This window comes from Balaenoptera ricei, chromosome 6 (genome assembly GCF_028023285.1).
Source record: "Balaenoptera ricei isolate mBalRic1 chromosome 6, mBalRic1.hap2, whole genome shotgun sequence".
Lineage (NCBI taxonomy): Eukaryota > Metazoa > Chordata > Mammalia > Artiodactyla > Balaenopteridae > Balaenoptera > Balaenoptera ricei.
This window is the reverse complement of record NC_082644.1, coordinates 27,133,180-27,157,865: the sequence shown is the minus strand read 5'-3', so window position 1 is coordinate 27,157,865 and position 24,686 is coordinate 27,133,180. Positions and strand designations below refer to the sequence as shown.

Below are 24,686 nucleotides of genomic sequence, written 5' to 3'. Positions count from 1 at the left end.
CCAAACTAGGGACAAGATAGGGTCTGAAAGACGCTTCCTCTCCGAGCCGAGACGCTTTCCTGAGCGCTTGTTTTTAGACTTTGGTGTGCCTCTGGGTCTGCTCTAAGCAGATGGCTTTTCCTGTCCACCTGCTGTTTCCTATTTAATGAATAGGTTAGAAAAGGAGTTTCCTTTTCCTCTTTGGTGCGGATAAGTTTCAACTCCTGTGTCTTACTGTTCTCCCTCCCTCTGAGTAACACAGAATCATGCAGCTTTTGCCCAACTGGCATTGATCTGATAGTAGTGAGATGCCCTGTCTTGATGATCCCTTACTGGGTTTCCATGCAGAGGAATCATAATGAAAATAATTAATAGAATTCTTGGTTGGAAAGAGTTGGGATACAATTTTTTAAGAAAGAAAAAACCTATATCGGTTCTACATTCGGACATGCTAACAGTGGTTTTAAGTTTCTAAAGTGTTGACCGGATGCTAAAGGCAAGGTGGGGAAGAGAAAGCTCTTCTGTGTATGGAATCTTTTATATATATATATAATCTATGGATATTTTAAACTCTGTTAGATAGCAGCCTTTGGAAAATCCCCTATTTGGTCCTGCTTTCTGACCTATCTGCCTTTTCAGGGTAATCTTGTGGCACAAGTGATAGCATTTAAAAGCTTTAGTCTTTTGATTCCTCCTCCTTCCTGCTGCGAGCCCTGAGCTGTCTTCTGTGCACTTCTGACATGTCTACTGCTTGGTCTCTCTGTGTTCTTTGTTACTTGGGTGCAGTAGCAACTTCTCTGTGCATTCCATCTTTCTTTCAAGTTGTGTAAAGTTCTTCACTTTTGTTCTCTGAGGGTATAGGGGGTGGGGGGAGTCAGCATGATTATATTTTAATGTAGAAAATGTGACCTGGATATAAAATGAAAGTAAATATTAAATTAAATGGAAGTTACCTAAAGTGACTCTGTATCTTCTAATCAGAAAAGCAATAGCAACAAGCAAATATATAATAATGCACCTCTCTTTGATTGACAGTTTTGAACATCATAACCAGTATTGTGAACCAGCCCCTTGATTCACAATATTATGAACCATGTCCCCTTTACAGGGACATGGCCCATGTTCTGTACCCTCTGCCTTTTAGGCTGCCCTTTCAAGCTCTTTTCAGTAATACCTCTTCCAACATATTGTAGTTTGATCCAAGGTTGAGAGTTGCTAGGGTGTGGGGTTGTTTGTTTGTTTATTTGTTTGTTTTGCAGATCGTTAGTGGCTGTAAGTTCTCTGAAACTTGAAGTTTTGATTCAGGGTCCACTTAGCATTTTCGAGAGTTACTAAGGTGTTTTATAGCATTCTTTGTTTCAGACATTCTCAGGACCTCTAGAGCCTGTCTGCCATGAATGAAAGAGGGTGATAAATAGAAAATGAAATACATACTGAAGCAAGCCAAAACTTGCTTCAAATAAAATCTGAACTAGATGGTCCAGTATATAAAGGAAACATACTGGTTAAAGCACAGGGATGTGGCATCACGGTGGTCTCCCATTTCTTTCCCCTCTTCAACTCAGAGTGACATTTAGGAGATGTAGAGGAAGAGGCTCAGTCATAGCAAGAGTAGGTAGACCTGTGTTCTGATTCTGGTGCTGCCACTAACTGTATGGTCTTGCTTAGTCATTTAACAGATTTGTGTTCCTTTTAGGGTTATTATAAGGACTAGAGATTTTGCTTTTTATATCGCTTTTTAACTTATGTAAAAAAAAAACAGTTTGTTGTATTGGCATGTGTCTATTTCTGTATTCTCTATCCTATTCATTGAACTATGTATCTATCCTTCCACCAATACCACACTGTCTTACTTATAGCTTTACAGTAGGTCTTAATATCCTCTAACTATATTCTGCTTTCTCAAAATTGTTTTACTTATTCTGGTTCCTTTGCCTTTACCTTTTGTTCATACATTTTAGAATAAGCTTGTCCATGTTGACAAAAAAATTCTGTTGGAAGTTGACCTTTTATTATGTTGAGTCTTCCAATCCATGAATGCGATATGTCTCTCCATTGATTTAGGTCTTGTTTGGTTGTATCCTACAGATCCTCTATTAAAATATTTATAATCAAATATGTCATGTTTTGGAAGCATTGTGTATGGCATTGTGTTGTTGTTGTTTTTTTAATTTTTCTTTTTTTCTTTTTGTCTGTGTTGGGTCTTTGTTTCTGTGCGAGGGCTTTCTCTAGTTGTGGCGAGTGGGGGCCACTCTTCATCGCGGTGCGCGGGCCTCTCACTGTCGCGGCCTCTCTTGTTGCAGAGCACAGGCTCCAGACGCACAGGCTCAGTAGTTGTGGCTCACGGGCCTAGTCGCTCCACGGCATGTGGGATCTTCCCAGACCAGGGCTCAAACCCGTGTCCCCTGCATTGGCAGGCAGATTCTCAACCACTGCGCCACCAGGGAAGCCCCGGCATTGTGTTTTTAGTTTTGGTTTCCAGTTGTTCATTGTTAATATTTGGAAATATGACTAATGTTTTTGTGTTGATCTTGTATCCTGAGACTTTGTTAAAGTAATTGCCGCTTATTAATTGCTTCTTAGAGATTTCTTGGGATTTTCTATGCAGACAGTCATGCTATCCATGAGTATGGACAGTAATATTTCTTCCTTTCTAATCTGTGTGTCTTTCTTTCTTTTTCTTGCCATGCTGCACTGGCTAGTACCTACAGTACTAAGTTGAAAAGGAGAGATGAAAGAGGACATTCTGGCCTTCTTTTGAATTTAGGAGGAAAACATTCATTCTCTCACCATTAAGTATGATGTTCACTGTCGGTTTTTTGTAGATATTCTTTACTGGGTTGAAGTAGAGCCCTTCTATTCCTGAGAGTTTCTGACATGAATGTGTGTTGAAGTTCATCAAATGCTTTTTCTTCATTAATTGATGTGGCCATGTAGAGTTTCTTCTTCAATCTATTAATATGGCAAATTACGCTGATGATTTTTGAATAGTAAACCAAGCTTGTGTTCCGAGAATAGACTCCAGTTGATCAGAGTGTATTGTTATTTGCTGCCTTCTTCATGTGTTGATTTTATTGTGCAATTTTTTTTCCCGTTTCCGTGTGTGAAAGCTTAGATTATTGATCTGAGACCTTCCCTCTTTTCTATTATAAGCATTTAGTGCCATTCGTTTTCCTCTTAATAATGTTTTATCTGGATCCTTCCACATTTTATGTGTTGTATTTTCATTTTCACTCAGTTCTATTTATCTTAAAAATTTTCCTTGAAATTCCTCTTTAACCATGGATTATTTAGAAGTGTGCATCTTAATTTCCAAATGTTTGGAGGCATTCTACTTCTCGTTCTCATTTTTATACAATTTAAAGCTTAGACTGTGGACACAGTGGAATAAAATGCGATTATGTTTGTTTAGTTATTTTATAGAGGTTCTTCAAATATCACTGGAGTGAAGTTTTCAAATATTAGTTTTACATAGTAGTTCTCAGTCTTTTGCACTTGTAACCATAAGAGAGTTCCCTAAAAATATGTAACCCTGGCTGCTGGAGCCATGTTTTTCAGGGGCAGTTCACAGTCACAGGAATAGTGGGGAGTTTGTGGGTCCCCACTGCACACTTTGTTCTGGGCCAGCACACAGGGATCCAGTAGGGATCCAGGGTCCAGGAGAGGGACCCAAACTTTGGGCTCTGGTGTTTATATTGCAGAATCAGGGAAGCCCAGGTCCCGTGTGGGCAGGAACTAGGACCAGCACTGGGACACACAGGACCCAGGTCCAGTCCCTCTCCATGGAACGAGCAGTCAGGCTGAGGGAGGCCCAGCCTCTCTCCTGCTGGTCAGGGCTGAGCCAAGCTGCGGTTGCAGCTGTATTGCTCAGTAGGCCCATGGCTGAGTCACCAGCTATGACAGCCTTAAGCCCTGGCTATGGGTAGTGTCCATGAAGTCTTGAGGAAGGCCGGCCTTCCTCCTGCAGGGAGGCAGTCTTGAACAAGTTAGCCCTGCCCTGTCACTACTTCAACAACCAAAATTTTCATTACTCCCTCTTGCTCCCCAACCCCACTCAGATAAGAGCATAGTTTCTCATGGGGTGGCCAACCTTTTATTTTTCAAACATTATCAACATCATTTCATACAAGAAAGGACATTCGAACCCCAATTAACTAAGAAGCACATATTGCAGAATAAGCTCGTTTGCCCTAAAACAAGACCCTTAGCTATTTCCATGGACCATCCTTGATTTCTCCATTATGCTGCTGAGTAGTGCAAAGTTGGTGCTCAAGAACTCCTTGGATGATGGTGTGCTATCAACAGCTGCTGTGAACGCCAGCAGCTGGCACCCTCGGTGGCTATATGGGCAGAGGAGTTGAGGAGACAGTAGGTGATGGCTCTGTGCTGTCAGTGAGGGCTGTCCTCTGCCCGCACCCCTTTTAATCCTTTTGTATCCCTACCACCTGAGGAATGAAGGCAGTGATGAGTTATTGGCAGAATTGCCCTGTCTGATAAGAGGGTCACCTGCAAGCCAGAGGGCCCAAATCCTCCCTGGAACACATCACTCCCTACCCACCACGTAACAATTCCCTTCAAACAAAGGTGCAACTTTGTAATAGCTGTACCGTTAAGATATGCCGTCTGTGATTCGGACAACTGTGACTCCTTGCCCTGTTCTTGGAGGAACATGACATTTTGTAGGGAGAACCCAGGCCAGGTGGCCAAAGTCTCTGTCAAGTCTGTTTCTTCAGCCAATACTTGGATTCAAGTTGAGGGTGGTGGAGATGAGTGGGCCTTCACCATGATAGCCTTTCCCTGGTATCACTGGCCAAGGTTCCCTTTGGTGAACATTACATACAAAAGCTTGCCCAGCACATGCCTCGCTCTCAGCCGAGCCGTGGCCATGCTGCTCCTGGGATTAGGCACCTCCTTTGCACACCCTGTGGATGGTGCTCATTTCCTTGATTCTGTGAATGGGGTATTTGTTAAACTATTATTTCTTGAGGCCTGTAAACTATTATTTCTTGATGTCTGTGCAAGTTTCAATTCTGCAATTTCTATTTCCTTCTTCTTACGGATTGAAAAACACTAGTGAAATTCCTCATCTTACAATCTCTGCTCCTTAACATTAACCGTAGTCTTCTTAAAGTCCTTGGTCTTGCTCTCTGAAAGGCTCCCTGGGGCTTGATTCCAGTGGGCTGGTGAGGTGGACACCACTGAGCTTGACAACATGCCATACTCCACCCAAGCCTGGAGATCTCGGTGTCTGGGGGAAAAGGCAGGGGCCGTGAGACAGGAGACAAGAATGGAGGTAAATTCAGGGGTAAAGCCCAGGGCAGAGTCCATATGTCAGTTACAGGTCAGCTATGGGCCCTGTGTCCGAGAAGACGCCCCTCAGTGTGGGATGACCAGCTGCTCTCCGAGAGAGCGAGGCTCCTGGCCCCGGCTTCTCATGTGATACTGGGGCAGATCCTATGCACAGAGGCTGTGGCCTGCAGCGGGCGTGTATCAGCACCTCTGCAGGGTCGAGGGGCCAAAGGGGGCCATGGGCAACCTCTCCCAGGAGAAGTCACCTGCCCTGGGGCTGGGGCATCAGTCCCTCAGACCCACACCATCTACCTTTCTACCTGGGTTCCAAGCCCAGCAAGGCACAATCCTGACTTCCCCAGTGTAGGATTTCCCCAGTGTGTGACAAGCCAGGCTGTGGCCACCTACCCCGAGGGTATAGTTCAGCGGGGGCAAAGCCCATCACTGCCCCCTGGTGAGGCAACTACAACAGAAAGGTGAGCTTTTGAGAGCAAGGGTCAGGAGTCAGGGAGGAGAGGCAGAAACCCAAGAAAGGACCCATCGCCTGAGCCCACATCCTTGTCCACCTCTGTGGGGTCAGTCAGCCTCCAGTGTCTGCTCTGAGATCACAAGACCCCACAGTACTGGCCATCACAACCACCTGCCTCAGAACAAAACAAGAGGGCACAAGAGCAGGAGGCCCATATGATAAGTGTGGTCTGTTGAGGAGGTGCTCCCTGGGCCATGTGACAAGACATGGCTTCTCAGGGCACAGCTGCCCCCAGACTCAGCATAAATGTCTGGGCTGTGAGCCCATTGATTCTGGGAAGGGCACCCGCACAAGGTGAACAGATGCTCCATCCTTTGCGTCAGGCAAGCCAGGAGCCAAGCACTGACAAGCAGCCTGCGTTACACCCTCGTGTTTCACAGGGCAGGAGCCTCGGGGGTGGGGGTGGGGGGGAATGGGGCCTGCCCTGAGGTCACAGCAGAGAAGGTTTGCTGCTGGAGGGCCACACACAGGACAGCTGTATAGAATGTGATCAAAGGCTCTCTGGTGCTTCATGCCATTCAAAACCAGGGGCTCTTAAACAGCCCGAGGGTAAGATACCGCCAAATCCTTGCTGAAATTTCTGAGCCCATCCTCAGATCCCAAATTTTGCCCAGATTGCCAAAAGTTTCATGGACTTCTGGCCAAGGACCCGATTCATCTGGACTGCTCAGTGCACAGCAAGATTGCCAGGACGGGGCCTAGGGATCTTGCCCACACAACCGTCCCTGACATTTGCTCCTGGAGAACCACCTGCCCAGCTACCGACATCTCCTCCTTCCCTCTCATCAGGCTAAATGCAACTGGGAGAAAGGCAACACAAAAGGAGGCAAATGTGGAAACATAAACCCGACAGTGCTGTCTCCCCCAGCCAAGACTAAGAGTCCATGAGTCTACCCACTGCACTCACCTGAAAGCCCCCACATATCACCAGAAGCACAGAGAGCACACAGGCCATCAGATACACCTGACCTCAATTTCCTCCTGAGAGAGCACTCAGGGGCCTCCCTGGGATTTGGAGGTGTCAACAATTCACTGCATTGTGGCTTATGCCACAGAGCAATTTTGAACAAGGAGTATAGTACCGGTAAACTTTAAGCACTGCTTTAAGTCCAATCACTTTATGTTTAAAGAGAGAGGAATTGGGACTTGCCTGGTGGCGCAGTGGTTGGGAATCCGCCTGCCAATGCAGGGGACATGGGTTTGATCCCTGGTCTGGGAAGATCCCACATGCCGCTGAGCAACTAAGCCCGTGCTCCACAATTACTGAGCCTGCGCTCTAGAGCCCACGAACTACGACTACTGAGCCCGTGTGCCACGACTACTGACGCCCGCGCGCCTAGAGCCCGTGCTCCGCAACAAGAGAAGCCACCGCAATGAGAAGCCTGCTCACCGCGACTAGAGAAAGCCTGCGCACAGCAACGAAGACCCAACGCAGCTAAAAACAAATAAATCAATTAATGAATTTGAAAACAGAGAGAGAGGAATGGAATATTTTAAACAGAGACATAGGAGCCCTTTAAAGGGCAAAAACATGTTGCTTACAGCTTTTCACATGGAAAAGGAAACAAAAAGTGACTGGGTTTGCCGTTTTCCTTGAATTTGTCTAGTACCAGCACTAGATAATATTGACGATCTTCACGCTTGATCACAAACAACATGATGCTGTAATATTCAAACTGTTGGTGAAACTTTTTTAATCTCATGATTTACTCTGGAACAATTGTGTTGACATAGGTACTGATGGTGCAAAAGCAAAGGTGGCAGAAGTGCTGGCACCTTAACCCAAATCAAGGAGTAGCACCAAACTGTACTAGTTGGGCTTGTATTCACTATCATACACTTGTATTAACAGTGCCAGTTCCAGTTAAGAATGTTCTGTCTTCAACAGTAAAAATGATTTATGTTAGTAAATCTTGACCATTGAAATTGAATATTTTATAGTGGATGATGAAATTCAACTTACAAACATCACACATCTGTATATCAAAGGGAGTGGGAAAAAGTTAGATCAGATACTGATAAAGAGGAAGTGGATGACACGGATGATAGATGTGAAAAATTAGCTAAAATGTAGCACAGAAAAGAAACGGTCAGAAATTATGAATGAGAAATCTATGGACCTAGAGTCTGCTGGTGGCTTGATTTTGGACTTTGCAGCCTCCAGAACTGTGAGAAATATACGTCTTTTGTTTAAGCCACCCAGTCTGTGGTAGTTTGTTATAGCCCTTTGAGCTAAGACATATTTTAGTACCAAGAAGTAGCAAATACCTAAATATGTGGAAGTGGCCTTGGAATTGGATAGTAGGTAAAGGCTGAAAGAGATTTGAAGTGCATGCTAAAAAAGAGCTGAAATCGCCATAAAGTCCTTTCAGCCTATACCTATTAAAAGTGATTCTGGTGATGGCTCAGAAAGCAAAGAGGCACACTGGAGAGAAAGTCTCCATCTTTGTAGAGAATACAGAAATAATCATGAACAGACAGAAATATGGACGTTAGATGCTATTCTGGTGAGGTCTCCAACAGAAATGAGGAACACATTATTAGAAATTGGAGGAGAGGCAATTCTTATTATAAAGTGGCAAAGAACTTGACTGAACTGTGTTCTAGCGTTTTGGGGGAGGTAGACCTTGTAAGTGATGAAATTGAATATTCATCTGAGGACATCTCTGAACAAAGTTTGGAAGAAGTAGCTTGGTTCCTCATCACCGCTCCTAGTAAAACACATCAGGAGAAAGATAAATTGAAGACCAAATTGTTAAGCAAAAAGAAATCAGAACTTAGAGATTTGGAAACTTCTCAGCCTATCCATATTTGAAAGTGAGAAAGCTTGTTCTGAAGAAACTCTAAGGGTGCAGCTGAGCAACCCTTTGAAGAAGAGATCATAGGTGTGATATTAATTTAATTAGTCATCTCAGCAGAGGCCAGGAGTAGAGAAGGGACACTGCCAGTTGGAACTAAAGGGGACAGAGAAAGCCAGGCAGAATGAGGAAGGCTGTCAGAATTCTTGGATTCTACAGAATGGGAGACTAGAGCCATTTGGCTGTGAATGTGTACTCCTCTTGACGAAAAGGGAAGAAGGACCCCAAAGGTGATTCCGAGGTCATCGGGTCTGTCAATCCCACCACAGGCCCAGGGGGCCTCAGTTTCAAAGTGTGAGATTGTCGCCCTCACAGAGAGTCATGGTGTAGGTGGAGGCCCTACAGAGAGCTGCAGTGTGGGTGGCACCCCACCAAGCTGAAGGAGTGGGGCTGCCCCACCGAGCTGTGGGGATGATGCTGCCACCCCAGCGGGCCTGGAGGGCAAAGCATCAAACTAAAGAGGGTTATTCTCGTTCCTTAAGATCTAATGGGATTGGCCTTGCTAGGCTTTGGACTAGCTTGGAAACTGTCACCCCTTCCTTCTTTCCTGTTTCTTCCTTTTGGAGTAGGGATGTCTATTCTATGCCAGTCCCAGCATCGTATTTGGAAACACTTAACTTGTTTGGGTCACAGATTTACAGCTACAGAGGAACTTTGCCTCAGGATGAATAGTACCTCCAGTCTCACCCATATGTGATTTAGATGGTGTTTAGATCAGACTTTGGACTTTAAATTTTACAGTTGATGTTGGAATGAGTTAAGGCTTTTGAGGCTGTTGGGGTAGAATGAATGTATTTTGCATACAATAAGGACACGAATTTTGGGTACCAGGGGCAGAATGCTATGGACGTATATCCCCCCCACCAATTCTTATGTTGAAGCCCTACCCTTCAATGTATTTGGGGACAGGGCCTTTGGGAGGTAATTAGGGCATGGGAATGAAGCTTTCATAATGGGTTTAGTGCCCTTAAAAGAAAAGACACACGAGAGATCCCTCTTTCTGCCACGTGAGGACGCGGTAAGAAGACAACCATCTGAAAAGTAGGAAGAGAGCTCTCACCAGGAACTGAATATGGCACCTTGATCTTGGACTTCCAACCTTCAGAACTGTTAAGAAATTACCGTCTGTTTTTCAAGCCACCAGGTCTATGGCATTTTGTTATAGCCGTCCAAGCTGATGAAGACACAGAGAATATATAAGATGGTCTAATATACATATATCCAGGGTTCTAGAAGTAGAGACAGGAGAGAATGAGTAGAAGTAACATATGAAAAAGATAATATTATGTTCTAGATGAGATGAAGAATGTGTATTATCAGTGAATGAAGCAAAATAGATCACATGGAGGATACATTTTTTTAACCTGAAACTAATCACACGTCAAGAAACTGGAGAACACAAAAGACAACAGACAGTCTTCCAAAAAACAATTAGCAAGGAAACTGATCACCCACCATGAAAGGGTGTATTGATGGCATAATTTGAAAAAAACAGTAACAAAAACCATATTCGATGGAATAAATACTCAAAGTTCTGAAAGGAAAAACTTTTCCTCTGGAACTGATTACCCTGTCACATTATAATTTATAAAAGTTCACCAACAAGGGAACTGATAAATTATTTTTAATGTATGCATACAATGCAAAATTATAAATAATTAAAAAATTAAAGAACATCTAATATATCCATTTTTCTTAAAGTAAGAATGTTGAAAGAAGAAGCCAAAGGCAATATGATTTACATGACACCATATATAACCAAAAATATTGTTATTATACATAATTTTGATTATCTACAGCTCTGCTAAAAGCATAAACATTTTTATAAGATGGATATATACCAAGTTCTTGATGGTGGCTATCTTTCTCATTGTTGGTGAGAGGTGTAAAATGGGACAACCCTTACGGAAAACAATATGAAGTTTCCTCAAAAAATTAAAAATATAACTACCATGTGATCCAGCAGTCCCACTTCTGGGTATGTATCCAAAAGAATTCAAAGCAGGATCTCAAAGAGATATTTGCACACCCACATTCGTCGTAGCATTATCCAAAATACCCAAGACGTGAAGAAACCCAAATGTCCATCAACAGATGAAGGGATAATGCGGGTCTAAAAACACAAGGAAATATTTCCTTCCTTGAAATAAAAGGAAACCATGTCTCATGCTACAACATGGATAAACCTCTAAGACATTATGCTAAGTGAAATAAGCCACTCATCAAAGGACATATCATAGCCACTCACATGAAGTATCTACAGTAGTTAAAATCATAGAAACATACAAAGGTGATTGTCAAGATCTCAGGGAGGAGGAGGGAGAATTAGGGAGTCTCTGCTGTCCCAACCCCCGCCTGGGTCCTGGGGAAGGAATCAGAACTCAGAACCGGGAGAAGAGGCTTTGGCCAGCAGGGAAGGGGGGGTGAGGCCCAGGGCGGGTCCACAAAGGATCAGAGCATCTGAGTGCATTAGGAGGAAGGGGCTTCAGAGGTGGGCCAGCACAGGCCATGACGGGGGCTAAGCAGGCTGCGACGGGGGGCAGTTCAGGGAGACAGCAGGGGTCTGCTCCCTGCCCCTCATTGTTTGCTCGTCTCACCCTTATGAGCGGGTCATTTCCCCTGCTCTGATGATTCGAAGTCTCTGCCGGCAACCGCAGGACGGTGACTGAGGCCTCCACACTCCTCAGCATGGATCCCAGCTCCCACCCAGATCTGGGGCCACAGACACCTCTCCCCCACCCCTGCTGCCCCTGTGAGCAAGCTGTTCTTGTGAAACACGGTCATAGTTTGTCAGGAGGAACTGTTTTCTATGGGAATACAAATCAGTGTTGATACCAATACACACACATGTCCAGCCATGGGTGGAAAGGGAAGGGACAGTAGTTCTGGGGTGTCTTTGCACACCCCTAGGCCCCTAAGGCCAGTCCCCACAGCCACAGCCAGATGGGTCCTCCTCCCTCAGTTGAACGAGATGCTGCTGCACAGAAATCCCACAAGTTCCACAAAGGGGCCCAACTGTCGTTTCCCTTAGACACACCTGTAACGGGTGCCCCATGAATTTCCCCGCGCCCATTCCCCTCGTTGCATCCTCACTGGGATTAAGAGGTAGCTGCCTCAACCACTCTCCACATTGCAATAATCCCAGTGGGACTAGAGAACGCTCCCGCTATGACGAGGCAGACAGTCCTGTCCCCATGGCCAAGACTTTTCCTGTCTGGTCAGGCCACCCACACAGGAAACCCTGGATGAGCGGAGGGTCACCCCAGCGCCATCGCCTGGCCACTTCAGGGAAGCAGAGAGCAGCTCCATAAAGACAAAGGCCGTCTCCAGGCTCCGTCCTAGAAACTGGTTAGTGTCCAGAGGGCTGAGAGGCACAAAAGCAGCTCTCCCTCCCCAGACGGTTCAGGGATGCAGAAGATGGTACAGATGCCCCAGAAGGCCCCTAGCCAAGCAGGCTTTAGAGAAGGGGATGATGAGGGGGTCCCTGGGGAAAGTGAGAGCTGTGCGTTCCCAGGGGCAGCCTGAGGAGTCCTTGTCTATGTGGAGGAAAGGTTTGGCCACCTGTAGATCCATAGCTCCTGTGACCTCCCTCACCCTTCCTTCCTCTCAGGATCGCTCTCTGTGGAGCAGCTCCACACGAAGAAGATGACAGTGGCCTGAGAGCATTTCCCACCAAAACTATCTTTATTCACAATTTTCATACATGACTCCAAAGGTCCTGCCCACACCCACCTCCCCCACCTCCCTAACCCCCCACAATCCCAGGATCAGCTCTGGTGTGAGGAGGAGCCCCTAGGCTCCCCTGGGGGCCGCCCTGGGGGGCTCGCCCTGGAGGGCCGGCCCGGCTGTTCCCTACTGGCTGCAGTGCTTCCTCTTCTTCCTCCTCTTCCCTGTGACAAACGGGTCAAGCTTTCTCTTTCTCGGCTGTGAGGGGCGAGCCAGGCCCAGAGCCAAGGCTGGCCTCGCAGAGACCCCGTGGCCAGCCCCGGGGATGGGCAGCTTCTCAGCAGCGGCTGGGCGCCCACACAGAGCCCGCTTCCTCGACTTGGGAGCGGCTGGTGGAGCTGGGCTGGGGCCTCTTCTCTGAGGGGAGGGGGCCTGGGGAGCACTCTGGGCCCCCCAACCTCCAGGGGAGGCCAGGCCTGAGGCAGGGGCAGGACTCTGGGACAGCCAGCAAGGCGGCAGGCTCTGCGGAGAGGCCAAGAGGGAGGCCACGCTGGGGAGCGCCTCCTCGTCCTCACTGGACGCGTCCCTGGGCCCTCGGGCCTCCGGAACAGGAGACGCCTCTCTGAGAACAGACGCATCCCTGGGTCCCAGTAGAGGGCCAGTGCGCCTTTGACCCTGGGGAGGGGAGGGCCGTCCGGCCCGGAATGGAGAGACCTCCTGACGTCCTTGACAGGGAACAAAGACTCTGAGCACGAATGGGCCAGTGTCTGTTTGGATGGGCCTATGAAGAGCCTCAACATCAATCTCTGCTGGGCAGGCTTCATCACTGACCCCTCGATGGCGGTCTTGGTCGTGCCTCTGGGCACCTTGGCCGTCGTGGGACTCAGATGGACTTGAGCCCATTCCGGGTGCACTGTGGCTCGGGGCTGCCGGCCCACCTTCCTCCTCTTTCAAGGCCAGGAGTTGTTTCTGCACCAGCTGGTAGGAGGGAGGAGGACAGTGACGGCTCCACGCGCACGTGTGAGAGGAGGAGCACTGGGCAGTGGGACAATGGCCCTGGGGGGGAGGAGGGGACGGGTGACCCCAGGACTAGACTCCAAATACAGACACGGTGGCATTCCTGCCATCCTCCTGCACCTTATTCCCAGCTGTGTGTCCTTCCCTCCGCTCCCGGCTCCCCATCCTCTCCTTCCTATCACCCTGCGCTGCACCCACCCCAGAGAGGGCCCTTCCCCATGCCAGGCCTCCGAGGCAGGGAAGGGACGGACAGAGCCATGTGGGCCTCCTGTTCTGGGGCCCTAGCTCTCCCCTGCTCACTGGGGTCCCTCCGTGCCCTGGTCTTCCTGGGTGTCCCTTGTCTCCCCTGTTCTACCTGCGATCCCTCCCTCCTCTGGCTCCCCTGGGCCACCTGGTTTCCCCTGTCCCCTGGATCACCTGGGGTCCCCCCTCCCCTGGAGTCCCCTGGCTCCCTAAGTGTCCCTCTCCCTCCCCTGGCTCACTTCTTCAGGGGTGAGTCCTTCCTCCTGCTTCAGCTCCTCAGCAAGGGCCAAGACATCCAGCTGTGGGTCCGGGGAAAACAATTCTGCCAGGAATCGAGGATGAATGACTGCCTCCACCTCGGACAGAAAGAAGAGGCTGTGAGCATCCTTGGCCAGGAGTGGCCTGTGACACAAGAAGACCAGGAGGGAAAGTGAAAAGCAGAGACCCACCCCCACTCTCCTCCACAAGGCGGGGATGGTCAGCACACACACACACACACACACCCAAACATGCACATACACAGTCACACACAAAAGAGCACATATACAGATGCACATACACAGACACACAAAGGCATACACACAGACACAAACATATACACACATACATCTCCGTAAACCTCCCCGAACACCAGGCTCAGGAACCAGGAGCTGAGCTTAAGTCCCATCGGCCTGAGCAGAACCCAGATCTTGGGTGCTGAGAGTTCCATGCCCTGGCATCTTGTAGACCCCAGGCTCCAGGCCCAGCCTACCTTGGTGACAGAGTGTTCCCGGGAACGCAGCTCGTCAGTGTAGCTCAAGAGACACGGGTCCAAGTAGGTGTCGCCCTCTTCCTGCTTCAGCTCATTTCCGTCCTTTCCACATTCTGCAGGTGACTTGCCTGTGGCTGAGTGGACGTGCCCCACCAGCGCCTCCATCCTGTCCACATACTCCCTCACAGTCTCAGGGGGAATCTCCTTGGGCGCCTTGGGCTCCGGGGGCCACTGGGATCTGTGTGGCTTCGGGTGCGAGGCCTGGGCCCTGGGGCCGGACATCCTGGGAGCACAGGCTGAGGCAGAGCAGGAGGAAGGGAAGGAAGGTGAGGGACTCCCGGTCCACCTCCTGACCACCGAGCGCACGTTGGTGAGGGCATTGTTTGGGGGACGTTGATGTGGGTGTGGGAGGGGTCAGGACCATCTGAAGCCTCATGCACAGTTGGAGAGGGGAGGTTAGGGGGTCATCTAAGAGAGTCACAAGTAAGGAAGTGGGGAACCTCCAATTTTCTAGGGGTCTCCCCATCAAGCCCACTTCTTAGGCAGACTTCGTGTGGGGTCCTTTGACAGGGAGGTGTGAGAGGAGTTACAAAACTGACCAAGTCAATACCCCGTAGTGACAAAGGGCAGCTGAGACCCCACCCCCCACCCCCCGCCTCGGTGGCTGTTTTGGTTGAAAGACCAATGCCCCTGTCTTGAAGGAAAAGGATCCACATGGGGACGGTGGCCAACCCTAGGCCCTGTTACCTGTGCCTTCAGCTCCAGTGGGAAGCTGGGTGCCTGGCTGAAGGCGCACTTTCGGGGCTGGGGGCCCCCGAGGACCCAGCTTCGGTGGGGCTGGAGGAGGCAGGTCCTGCGCGCACTGCATCCACTGCAAATGCTGAATGTGCGTCTCCTCCTCGGCCGCAAATTCCATGAACCTGGGGGGTGACGGAGGCACAGGCCACCCTGAGAAAAGGGCCTGGGTTCTGGAGCCCAACAAAGGCAGCCAAGAATGAGGCACTGGGAGAGGATGTGCCTTGGGGCCGTCAAGGCCCTGTGAGGTGCTGTCCACAGCAGAGAGCTGCTCCTGGAAGTGATAACAAGATCTGGGACCCTTCCTGCCTCACCAGCACTGGAGGGCATTCAACAGCATAGACCCAGGTCTCTGAATTGAACCAGGTCAACGGGACACATGGCTGACCCAGGGGGCACCCTCCTCATGCCCCCGTCCCCATCCAGAACCACATGAAGGGCTGACAGCCAGAGGCTGGAACAGGCATGTGTTCCCCACAGGGGTCCTTGCCCGAATCCAGGACCCTGGGCTAGGACTGAGACTCCTGGAACATAGACCTGGAGACAGGGCCCAGGAGAGGCTGGACGATGTGGATGCTGAGCTTAGAGGAGAGGCCTTCCCTTCCTCTGAGAGACGCTCGTTTGTTTGCTTTTGTTTCTTAAACCAAGGGGATTACCATGGAGCAAACACTGGAAGGGCCGGAGACCCTTGGGCCGACGACAGCTGGCTTCCCCAGCCTCTTCAGGGATGCCAGGGTACCCACACAGGGCACTTTTCATAAGGAGAGGGGGTCCCAAATCTATGTTAGTGGCCGCCAGCCACCCACCACTAAGGAAGCAGCAGGCTGGCGGGTGGAGCTCTTTCCCCGGCCCAGCCCATATGGCCGGAGTTGGACCCCTACTGGACACACAGCTTCACCCTGCCCCGTCCTAAGACCTTCATGTCAAGGCAAGGGTAGGTCAAAATCAGGGGAAGGCAGAGCTCCTGGTGGAGGAAGGACAGAAGTCTCAAACTCTCAAGGTGAGGGATGGGTTTCTGGGGGACAGTAGGGCCCCTGGGCTGCGGGGACCCTGTGCTGGGTGACAGCCCTTCTCCTCTGTCCTCTCTGATGAGCACCCCCACGGCCAGACCCTGCCCTCACCCACTCGCCTCACCCTCCACACAGCCCCTGGGCCCAGGACGCTGACTCACTTTTCCGCCCTCTCGTAGTAGATCATCCGGTCAAGGTTGCTCAAGCGCCGCCATTCCTGCACGGCCCTCCACAGTCCCTCCTCCAGCGGCATGTTGGGATTCAGGCGGGCCACGGATCGAAGCACTGGGCTGTAAGCCCTCGGGGTCAGTCTCCGGGCCCAGCCCAGCCCGCACCTGCCTGACCCCACCCGCCCATGTGGACCACACATCACTCAACCCAGAATGACTGAGCAACAGGAGGGTGAGAGGCGGGTGTCTGGGAGGGCAAAGACAAGCCTTCCCGGCCACTGCTGTCACCGCCTCACACTCACTCAAGGATGACCATCCACTCCCAGGCTAGAGCTGGGACATTGTGCCTTGGGGAGCTCTTTTCCTCCTCAAGGCTACATTTTCATAATAAAAATCATCATCATCAATGAGGCGTGGCATGTGCCAAGCAATCTGCTAACACTTCATAGATTAGCCCAAGGCGTCTTCTGCACAGTCCTCTGAGTGAAGTGTAAGTGTCCCCTTTTTACGAGGGACCGGAGGTTTAGGATGGAAATGCCTGCCAGGCTCACAACTCTAGTGGGAGAGAGCCCACGCCCTTAGGAGAGCTCTACCATCACCCTGTTCCTCGTGGAATTCTCCACAACGAAGTGGAGGCATGCATAAAGCGCCCTCCTGGGCCCCGCGCTCCTCTCCCTCCTCTGAAGTGACCTCCCCTGGCCATGTACGCTCAAGTCCTGTATGAAGGACATGGCACCACAGGAGAGTGCGGCATCCACTCCTTGGCTCCTCACCTTACACCACGACCCTCTCTGACTGCAAGTCTTCAGTCCATATTACCATGAGAATCATGGAAGAGCAAGCTGGCCAGACTCACAGGGTGGTGGGGCCAGTTGAGATAGGGCACATTTCAGTCCTGATGTCACAGACTGGCAGGCCCACCCATGTGACCGACAATGTGCCTTCTCATAGCATGGACATCGCCCTCACACCTTCCTTCCAGTATCCCTAGAAAGCTAACGTGCGAGTCCATCCCCAGTTCCTCTTTATCTAAAAGCTCCCATAAGCTCAGGACCCCCTGAGCGTTCACTCACATGAGAAAGCAGGAAAAAGCTTCTGCATCAGGACTCAGGTGAAAGTGTCTCCGGGCCAGGGGCTTGATGTGCTGCCAACGTCGGAAGTTACTGTACTCTCTCTGGGGGTTAGAGGAGCCATCGTGCGAGGCGTTGGACTGGTTGGTGGCCAGGCGGCCCTCCCTGGAAGTGCCATGTGGCCATGGCCCAGAGTTCACTGGGCGAATGATAGGGGCCAGCTGGGCAGCTGGTGGTGGAGCTTGAGGAGGAAAGCCTGGGGTCCAGCCTCCCTTGCCATCCTGACTTCCTCGAGAGGGAACAAAGACTCTGAGCACGAACGGGCCAGTGTCTGTTCGGATGGGCCTATGAAGAGCCTCAACATCAATCTCTGCTGGGCAGGCTTCATCACTGACCCCTCGATGGCGGTCTTGGTCGTGCCTCTGGGCACCTTGGCCGGCGTGGGACTCAGATGGACTTGAGCCCATTCCGGGTGCACTGTGGCTCGGGGCTGCCGGCCCACCCTTGTCCTCTTTCAAGGCCAGGAGTCGTTTCTGCACCAGCTGGTAGGAGGGAGGAGGACAGTGACGGCTCCACGCGCACGTGTGAGAGGAGGAGCACTGGGCAGTGGGACAATGGCCCTGGGGGGGAGGAGGGGACGGGTGACCCCAGGACTAGACTCCAAATACAGACACGGTGGCATTCCTGCCATCCTCCTGCACCTTATTCCCAGCTGTGTGTCCTTCCCTCCGCTCCCAGCTCCCCATCCTCTCCTTCCTATCACCCTGCGCTGCACCCACCCCAGAGAGGGCCCTTCCCCATGCCAGGCCTCTGAGGCAGGGAAGGGACGGACAGAGCCATGTGGGCCTCCTGTTCTGGGGCCCTAGCTCTCCCCTGCTCACTGGGGTCCCTCCGTGCCCTGGTCTTCCTGGGTGTCCCTTGTCTCCCCTGTTCTACCTGCGATCCCTCCCTCCTCTGGCTCCCCTGGGCCACCTGGTTTCCCCTGTCCCCTGGATCACCTGGGGTCCCCCCTCCCCTGGAGTCCCCTGGCTCCCTAAGTGTCCCTCTCCCTCCCCTGGCTCACTTCTTCAGGGGTGAGTCCTTCCTCCTGCTTCAGCTCCTCAGCAAGGGCCAAGACATCCAGCTGTGGGTCCGGGGAAAACAATTCTGCCAGGAATCGAGGATGAATGACTGCCTCCACCTCGGACAGAAAGAAGAGGCTGTGAGCATCCTTGGCCAGGAGTGGCCTGTGACACAAGAAGACCAGGAGGGAAAGTGAAAAGCAGAGACCCACCCCCACTCTCCTCCACAAGGCGGGGATGGTCAGCACACACACACACACACACACCCAAACATGCACATACACAGTCACACACAAAAGAGCACATATACAGATGCACATACACAGACACACAAAGGCATACACACAGACACAAACATATACACACATACATCTCCGTAAACCTCCCCGAACACCAGGCTCAGGAACCAGGAGCTGAGCTTAAGTCCCATCGGCCTGAGCAGAACCCAGATCTTGGGTGCTGAGAGTTCCATGCCCTGGCATCTTGTAGACCCCAGGCTCCAGGCCCAGCCTACCTTGGTGACAGAGTGTTCCCGGGAACGCAGCTCGTCAGTGTAGCTCAAGAGACACGGGTCCAAGTAGGTGTCGCCCTCTTCCTGCTTCAGCTCATTTCCGTCCTTTCCACATTCTGCAGGTGACTTGCCTGTGGCTGAGTGGACGTGCCCCACCAGCGCCTCCATCCTGTCCACATACTCCCTCACAGTCTCAGGGGGAATCTCCTTGGGCGCCTTGGGCTCCAGGCGCCACTGGGATCTGTGTGGCTTCGGGTGCGAGGCCTGGGCCCTGGGGCCGGACATCCTGGGAGCACAGGCTGAGGCAGAGCAGGAGGAAGGGAAGGAAGGTGAGGGACTCCCGGTCCACCTCCTGACCACCGAGCGCACGTTGGTGAGGGCATTGTTTGGGGGACGTTGATGTGGGTGTGGGAGGGGTCAGGACCATCTGAAGCCTCATGCACAGTTGGAGAGGGGAGGTTAGGGGGTCATCTAAGAGAGTCACAAGTAAGGAAGTGGGGAACCTCCAATTTTCTAGGGGTCTCCCCATCAAGCCCACTTCTTAGGCAGACTTCGTGTGGGGTCCTTTGACAGGGAGGTGTGAGAGGAGTTACAAAACTGACCAAGTCAATACCCCGTAGTGACAAAGGGCAGCTGAGACCCCACCCCCCACCCCCCGCCTCGGTGGCTGTTTTGGTTGAAAGACCAATGCCCCTGTCTTGAAGGAAAAGGATCCACATGGGGACGGTGGCCAACCCTAGGCCCTGTTACCTGTGCCTTCAGCTCCAGTGGGAAGCTGGGTGCCTGGCTGAAGGCGCACTTTCGGGGCTGGGGGCCCCCGAGGACCCAGCTTCGGTGGGGCTGGAGGAGGCAGGTCCTGCGCGCACTGCATCCACTGCAAATGCTGAATGTGCGTCTCCTCCTCGGCCGCAAATTCCATGAACCTGGGGGGTGACGGAGGCACAGGCCACCCTGAGAAAAGGGCCTGGGTTCTGGAGCCCAACAAAGGCAGCCAAGAATGAGGCACTGGGAGAGGATGTGCCTTGGGGCCGTCAAGGCCCTGTGAGGTGCTGTCCACAGCAGAGAGCTGCTCCTGGAAGTGATAACAAGATCTGGGACCCTTCCTGCCTCACCAGCACTGGAGGGCATTCAACAGCATAGACCCAGGTCTCTGAATTGAACCAGGTCAACGGGACACATGGCTGACCCAGGGGGCACCCTCCTCATGCCCCCGTCCCCATCCAGAACCACATGAAGGGCTGACAGCCAGAGGCTGGAACAGGCATGTGTTCCCCACAGGGGTCCTTGCCCGAATCCAGGACCCTGGGCTAGGACTGAGACTCCTGGAACATAGACCTGGAGACAGGGCCCAGGAGAGGCTGGACGATGTGGATGCTGAGCTTAGAGGAGAGGCCTTCCCTTCCTCTGAGAGGCGCTCGTTTGTTTGCTTTTGTTTCTTAAACCAAGGGGATTACCATGGAGCAAACACTGGAAGGGCCGGAGACCCTTGGGCCGATGACAGCTGGCTTCCCCAGCCTCTTCAGGGATGCCAGGGTACCCACACAGGGCACTTTTCATGAGGAGAGGGGGTCCCAAATCTATGTTAGCGGCCGCCAGCCACCCACCACTAAGGAAGCAGCAGGCTGGCGGGTGGAGCTCTTTCCCCGGCCCAGCCCATATGGCCGGAGTTGGACCCCTACTGGACACACAGCTTCACCCTGCCCCGTCCTGAGACCTTCATGTCAAGGCAAGGGTAGGTTAAAATCAGGGGAGGGCAGAGCTCCTGGTGGAGGAAGGACAGAAGTCTCAAACTCTCAAGGTGAGGGAGGGGTTTCTGGGGGACAGTAGGGCCCCTGGGCTGCGGGGACCCTGTGCTGGGTGACAGCCCTTCTCCTCTGTCCTCTCTGATGAGCACCCCCACGGCGAGACCCTGCCCTCACCCATTCGCCTCACCCTCCACGCAGCCCCTGGGCCCAGGACGCTGACTCACTTTTCCGCCCTCTCGTAGTAGATCATCCGGTCAAGGTTGCTCAAGCGCCGCCATTCCTGCACGGCCCTCCACAGTCCCTCCTCCAGCGGCATGTTGGGATTCAGGCGGGCCACGGATCGAAGCACTGGGCTGTAAGCCCTTGGGGTCAGTCTCCGGGCCCAGCCCAGCCCCCACCTGCCTGACCCCACCCGCCCATGTGGACCACACATCACTCAACCCAGAATGACTGAGCAACAGGAGGGTGAGAGGCGGGTGTCTGGGAGGGCAAAGACAAGCCTTCCCGGCCACTGCTGTCACCGCCTCACACTCACTCAAGGATGACCATCCACTCCCAGGCTAGAGCTGGGACATTGTGCCTTGGGGAGCTCTTTTCCTCCTCAAGGCTACATTTTCATAATAAAAATCATCATCATCAATGAGGCGTGGCATGTGCCAAGCAATCTGCTAACACTTCATAGATTAGCCCAAGGCGTCTTCTGCACAGTCCTCTGAGTGAAGTGTAAGTGTCCCCTTTTTACGAGGGACCGGAGGTTTAGGATGGAAATGCCTGCCAGGCTCACAACTCTAGTGGGAGAGAGCCCACGCCCTTAGGAGAGCTCTACCATCACCCTGTTCCTCGTGGAATTCTCCACAACGAAGTGGAGGCATGCATAAAGCGCCCTCCTGGGCCCCGCGCTCCTCTCCCTCCTCTGAAGTGACCTCCCCTGGCCGTGTACGCTCAAGTCCTGTATGAAGGATACGGCACCACAGGAGAGTGCGGCATCCACTCCTTGGCTCCTCACCTTACACCACGACCCTCTCTGACTGCAAGTCTTCAGTCCATATTACCATGAGAATCATGGAAGAGCAAGCTGGCCAGACTCACAGGGTGGTGGGGCCAGTTGAGATAGGGCACATTTCAGTCCTGATGTCACAGACTGGCAGGCCCACCCATGTGACCGACAATGTGCCTTCTCATAGCATGGACATCGCCCTCACACCTTCCTTCCAGTATCCCTAGAAAGCTAACGTGCGAGTCCATCCCCAGTTCCTCTTTATCTAAAAGCTCCCATAAGCTCAGGACCCCCTGAGCGTTCACTCACATGAGAAAGCAGGAAAAAGCTTCTGCATCAGGACTCAGGTGAAAGTGTCTCCGGGCCAGGGGCTTGATGTGCTGCCAACGTCGGAAGTTACTGTACTCTCTCTGGGGGTTAGAGGAGCCATCGTGCGAGGCGTTGGACTGGTTGGTGGCCAGGCGGCCCTCCCTGGAAGTGCCATGTGGCCATGGCCCAGAGTTCACTGGGCGAATGATAGGGGCCAGCTGGGCAGCTGGTGGTGGAGCTTGAGGAGGAAAGCCTGGGGTCCAGCCTCCCTTGCCAGCCTGACTAACTCCAACAGCTGGAGCAGTCACAACGGTCCCCATCACAGGGGTTGCTATGAATACGGGTGCAGGACATGCAGCACTCCTGCTGAGGGCCCCGGGTGCGCTCCAGTTGAGGGGGGCCTGAGTAACGACAAAGGTCTGAGTCTGGGGGGCCTCCACTGTCCTCCCTTGTGACCTGACTTGGACAGTGAGGTTGCAAGCCCCAGGGGCACTGGGGCCACGGCCACCATTAGCCACCATAGGCGTCCTGGGGAAAGCTGGCAGCAGCAGGCTGCTGCCAGGAGGGAATGCTGGGGTGATGGGACGTGGCAGGTGCTGCTGCCAGGGTGGCCGGTGCTGGGCGCCAGGAATGGGTGGAGGGAAGGGCACTGCCGTGAAAGTAGACAAGGAGGCACCGGGGTTCATGGTCACATCCGTTCCCAGCACTGGCCATGCTGTGGAGGCAAAGGAAAGGAGTGAATGGAGGAGGAGAATGGGCAAGTGGGACTGAGGCTTTCTGTGGCATCAGAGTGTACATCTCCACAGGTCAGGGACACTTGGACAAGGGAAACTGTGCAGCGTGCAAATGTCTTCAAGTGATTTTCATGCCCTGACCTCCAGTTGAGAATTATTCCACTGGTGACCCCGTGCCCATCCACCAAGGTCCCTGACCCCTGTCTGCCGAGAAGAAATCGCCTCAGCAAGCACTGACTTGGAGAGCCTCCCTAAGGCACCCCTTGGCACCTAAGCCTCACAGGCTGTCTCCCAAGATCTGGAACTGTGTGGACATCCGCTCTGTGAGAAATGCCCCTCAGCCGGCGTACTAGCAGGTAGGGACCTTCTCCAAGGTAAGTTCTAGGCACCCAAAAGCCCTTTGTGGACAGGTATTGTGTAAAATATTAGGGCCCCACCTCCTCCTCAGTCCTCCTTTTCCTGATGCTCAGTAGAAATCCCCTCTTTCTTTCCTAGCCTCACAAAACAAAACAAAATGCTGGAAAATATCTCTCTAATGGAATCCTGATGCAAACCCATAACACTGGCCCAGAATGCACCTGCATCTCAGAACAACCCACAGCAGACACGTAACATGGGCCAGGTCCTGCCACCCCTTCCCCAGTGCCCAGAGTCACTGTCATCACTCAGGAGTTCTGTTCCTAGGAGGCGGGGGTGGGGGGAGTGGTGTGTGAGAAGTAGGCGCGTGTCCCTTAGATTCTGTCATTTCACAGCCAGTGATGGCTGCAGAGGATTAAACAAGGGCCAGGGAATTGTCATGTTACATTGGTCATGGGACTACAGACCGCCTGTGGTCCTTCCCCCTCCAGCTCCCAATAACGGAAAGACAATCTGAGAAGCAGGCAGAAGCCAGTTGCCATGGCGATCAAGTTGTCTGGATCACATCCCTGTTCAGGAGAACAAGGTACACACCACGGTGCACCTAATTAACCAGAACAGGTGTCATAGGACGTTTAATAATAACACAGAAGATCGTCTTCCTGCCCCTGGGCTACACTCCTTCCCCCTTTAAAAGAGGAAGCAGCCTTCACAGACATTCCACCCGAAACAACCCCACTCCACATCTGTCCCCTGTCCATGAAGGAGTGACAGGAAATATGAACAAACTCTTCCTCTCAAGGCAGCCTGAGGGTCCACCATGAGATACTGGACGAGATCAAGTAGGTCTGAAGTACTGCGATTCCACAAAAGGAAGAACAATTCAGAGCAACTCAGGAACCTGAGCCCTATCTTGGCTGAAGTTACACGGTTGCCCATCCCCTGTTGAATCCCAAGCAACAGTTGCCTGAACTGAGAAGTGAGCTCTGGGCTGGGAGGAGTGGACGAGGTGTGGGCTGCGGCAGTTAGAGTAACCTCCTGCCTAGCTCTCGGAGAGGACACTTCACTGCAGGTGTGGCCACACACAGCCCCACTGAATAGTTTTCTCACCAAGACCATCTCTCCCCACGGCCCCCTTAGATACAGTATGCTCCTGTTCAAATCCCTTAGAAAGATATGGTGAGGCAAGCTTCAGGTGCCTCAGGAACACAAGACACGTCTAGGCTTTCCTCATGACCCTCCCTGTGTCACCACCAGGACATCACACACATCCTTACACACACGTTTCAAAGTGGCTTGTCTCCCTCCTAGAAAGAATCAACCTGCCTGCTGCCATCCTTTCTCCATAGCCAGGGCAATTCCTCTTGATCCACCTCCAATGACCCCTCCTCCCCAGTGCAGTCTCGGGTTTCTTCAGGCTCCCCAGTCTCCCCAGGTGAAATGTCCTCGTGTGTCCAGTGCTCTCTTCTCCCTCTACTTCAGTCCAACTGTGTGCCCACCGTGAAGTGTCACGTGTGAACCCGAAGGATGTGAGGGATGGCAGGGTCTGTGAGAACACACCCCCAGCCTATAGGCTTACCTCCTTCTGAAGCCAT

General features: G+C 52.0%; 1 protein-coding gene across 1 annotated transcript; it reads right to left on the bottom strand.

The window, feature by feature from the left end:
- Positions 1–4,183: 4,183 nt before the first annotated feature.
- LOC132367764 (NUT family member 2G-like) lies at positions 4,184–24,686 on the bottom strand. The gene is made up of 15 exons (XM_059926353.1): positions 24,671–24,686; positions 22,001–22,715; positions 20,919–21,047; positions 19,749–19,872; positions 18,953–19,198; positions 18,441–18,557; positions 17,381–17,919; positions 16,299–16,427; positions 15,129–15,252; positions 14,333–14,578; positions 13,821–13,937; positions 12,780–13,299; positions 6,528–6,597; positions 5,072–5,227; positions 4,184–4,319 (listed from the first exon to the last, which is right to left on the bottom strand). The coding sequence occupies exons 1-15, from the start codon at positions 24,684–24,686 to the stop codon at positions 4,184–4,186; spliced, it is 3,384 nt and encodes a 1,127-aa protein (XP_059782336.1).

Excerpts from the sequence above, each read along its gene's own strand:
- LOC132367764 (XM_059926353.1), bottom strand. Across the intron at positions 17,920-18,440 it reads AAGGACTCACCCCTGAAGAA|CTGGTGCAGAAACGACTCCT; the intron begins GTGAGCCAGGGG and ends CCCTCCTACCAG. Across the intron at positions 13,938-14,332 it reads GGGAACACTCTGTCACCAAG|GTGGAGGCAGTCATTCATCC; the intron begins GTAGGCTGGGCC and ends TTTCTGTCCGAG.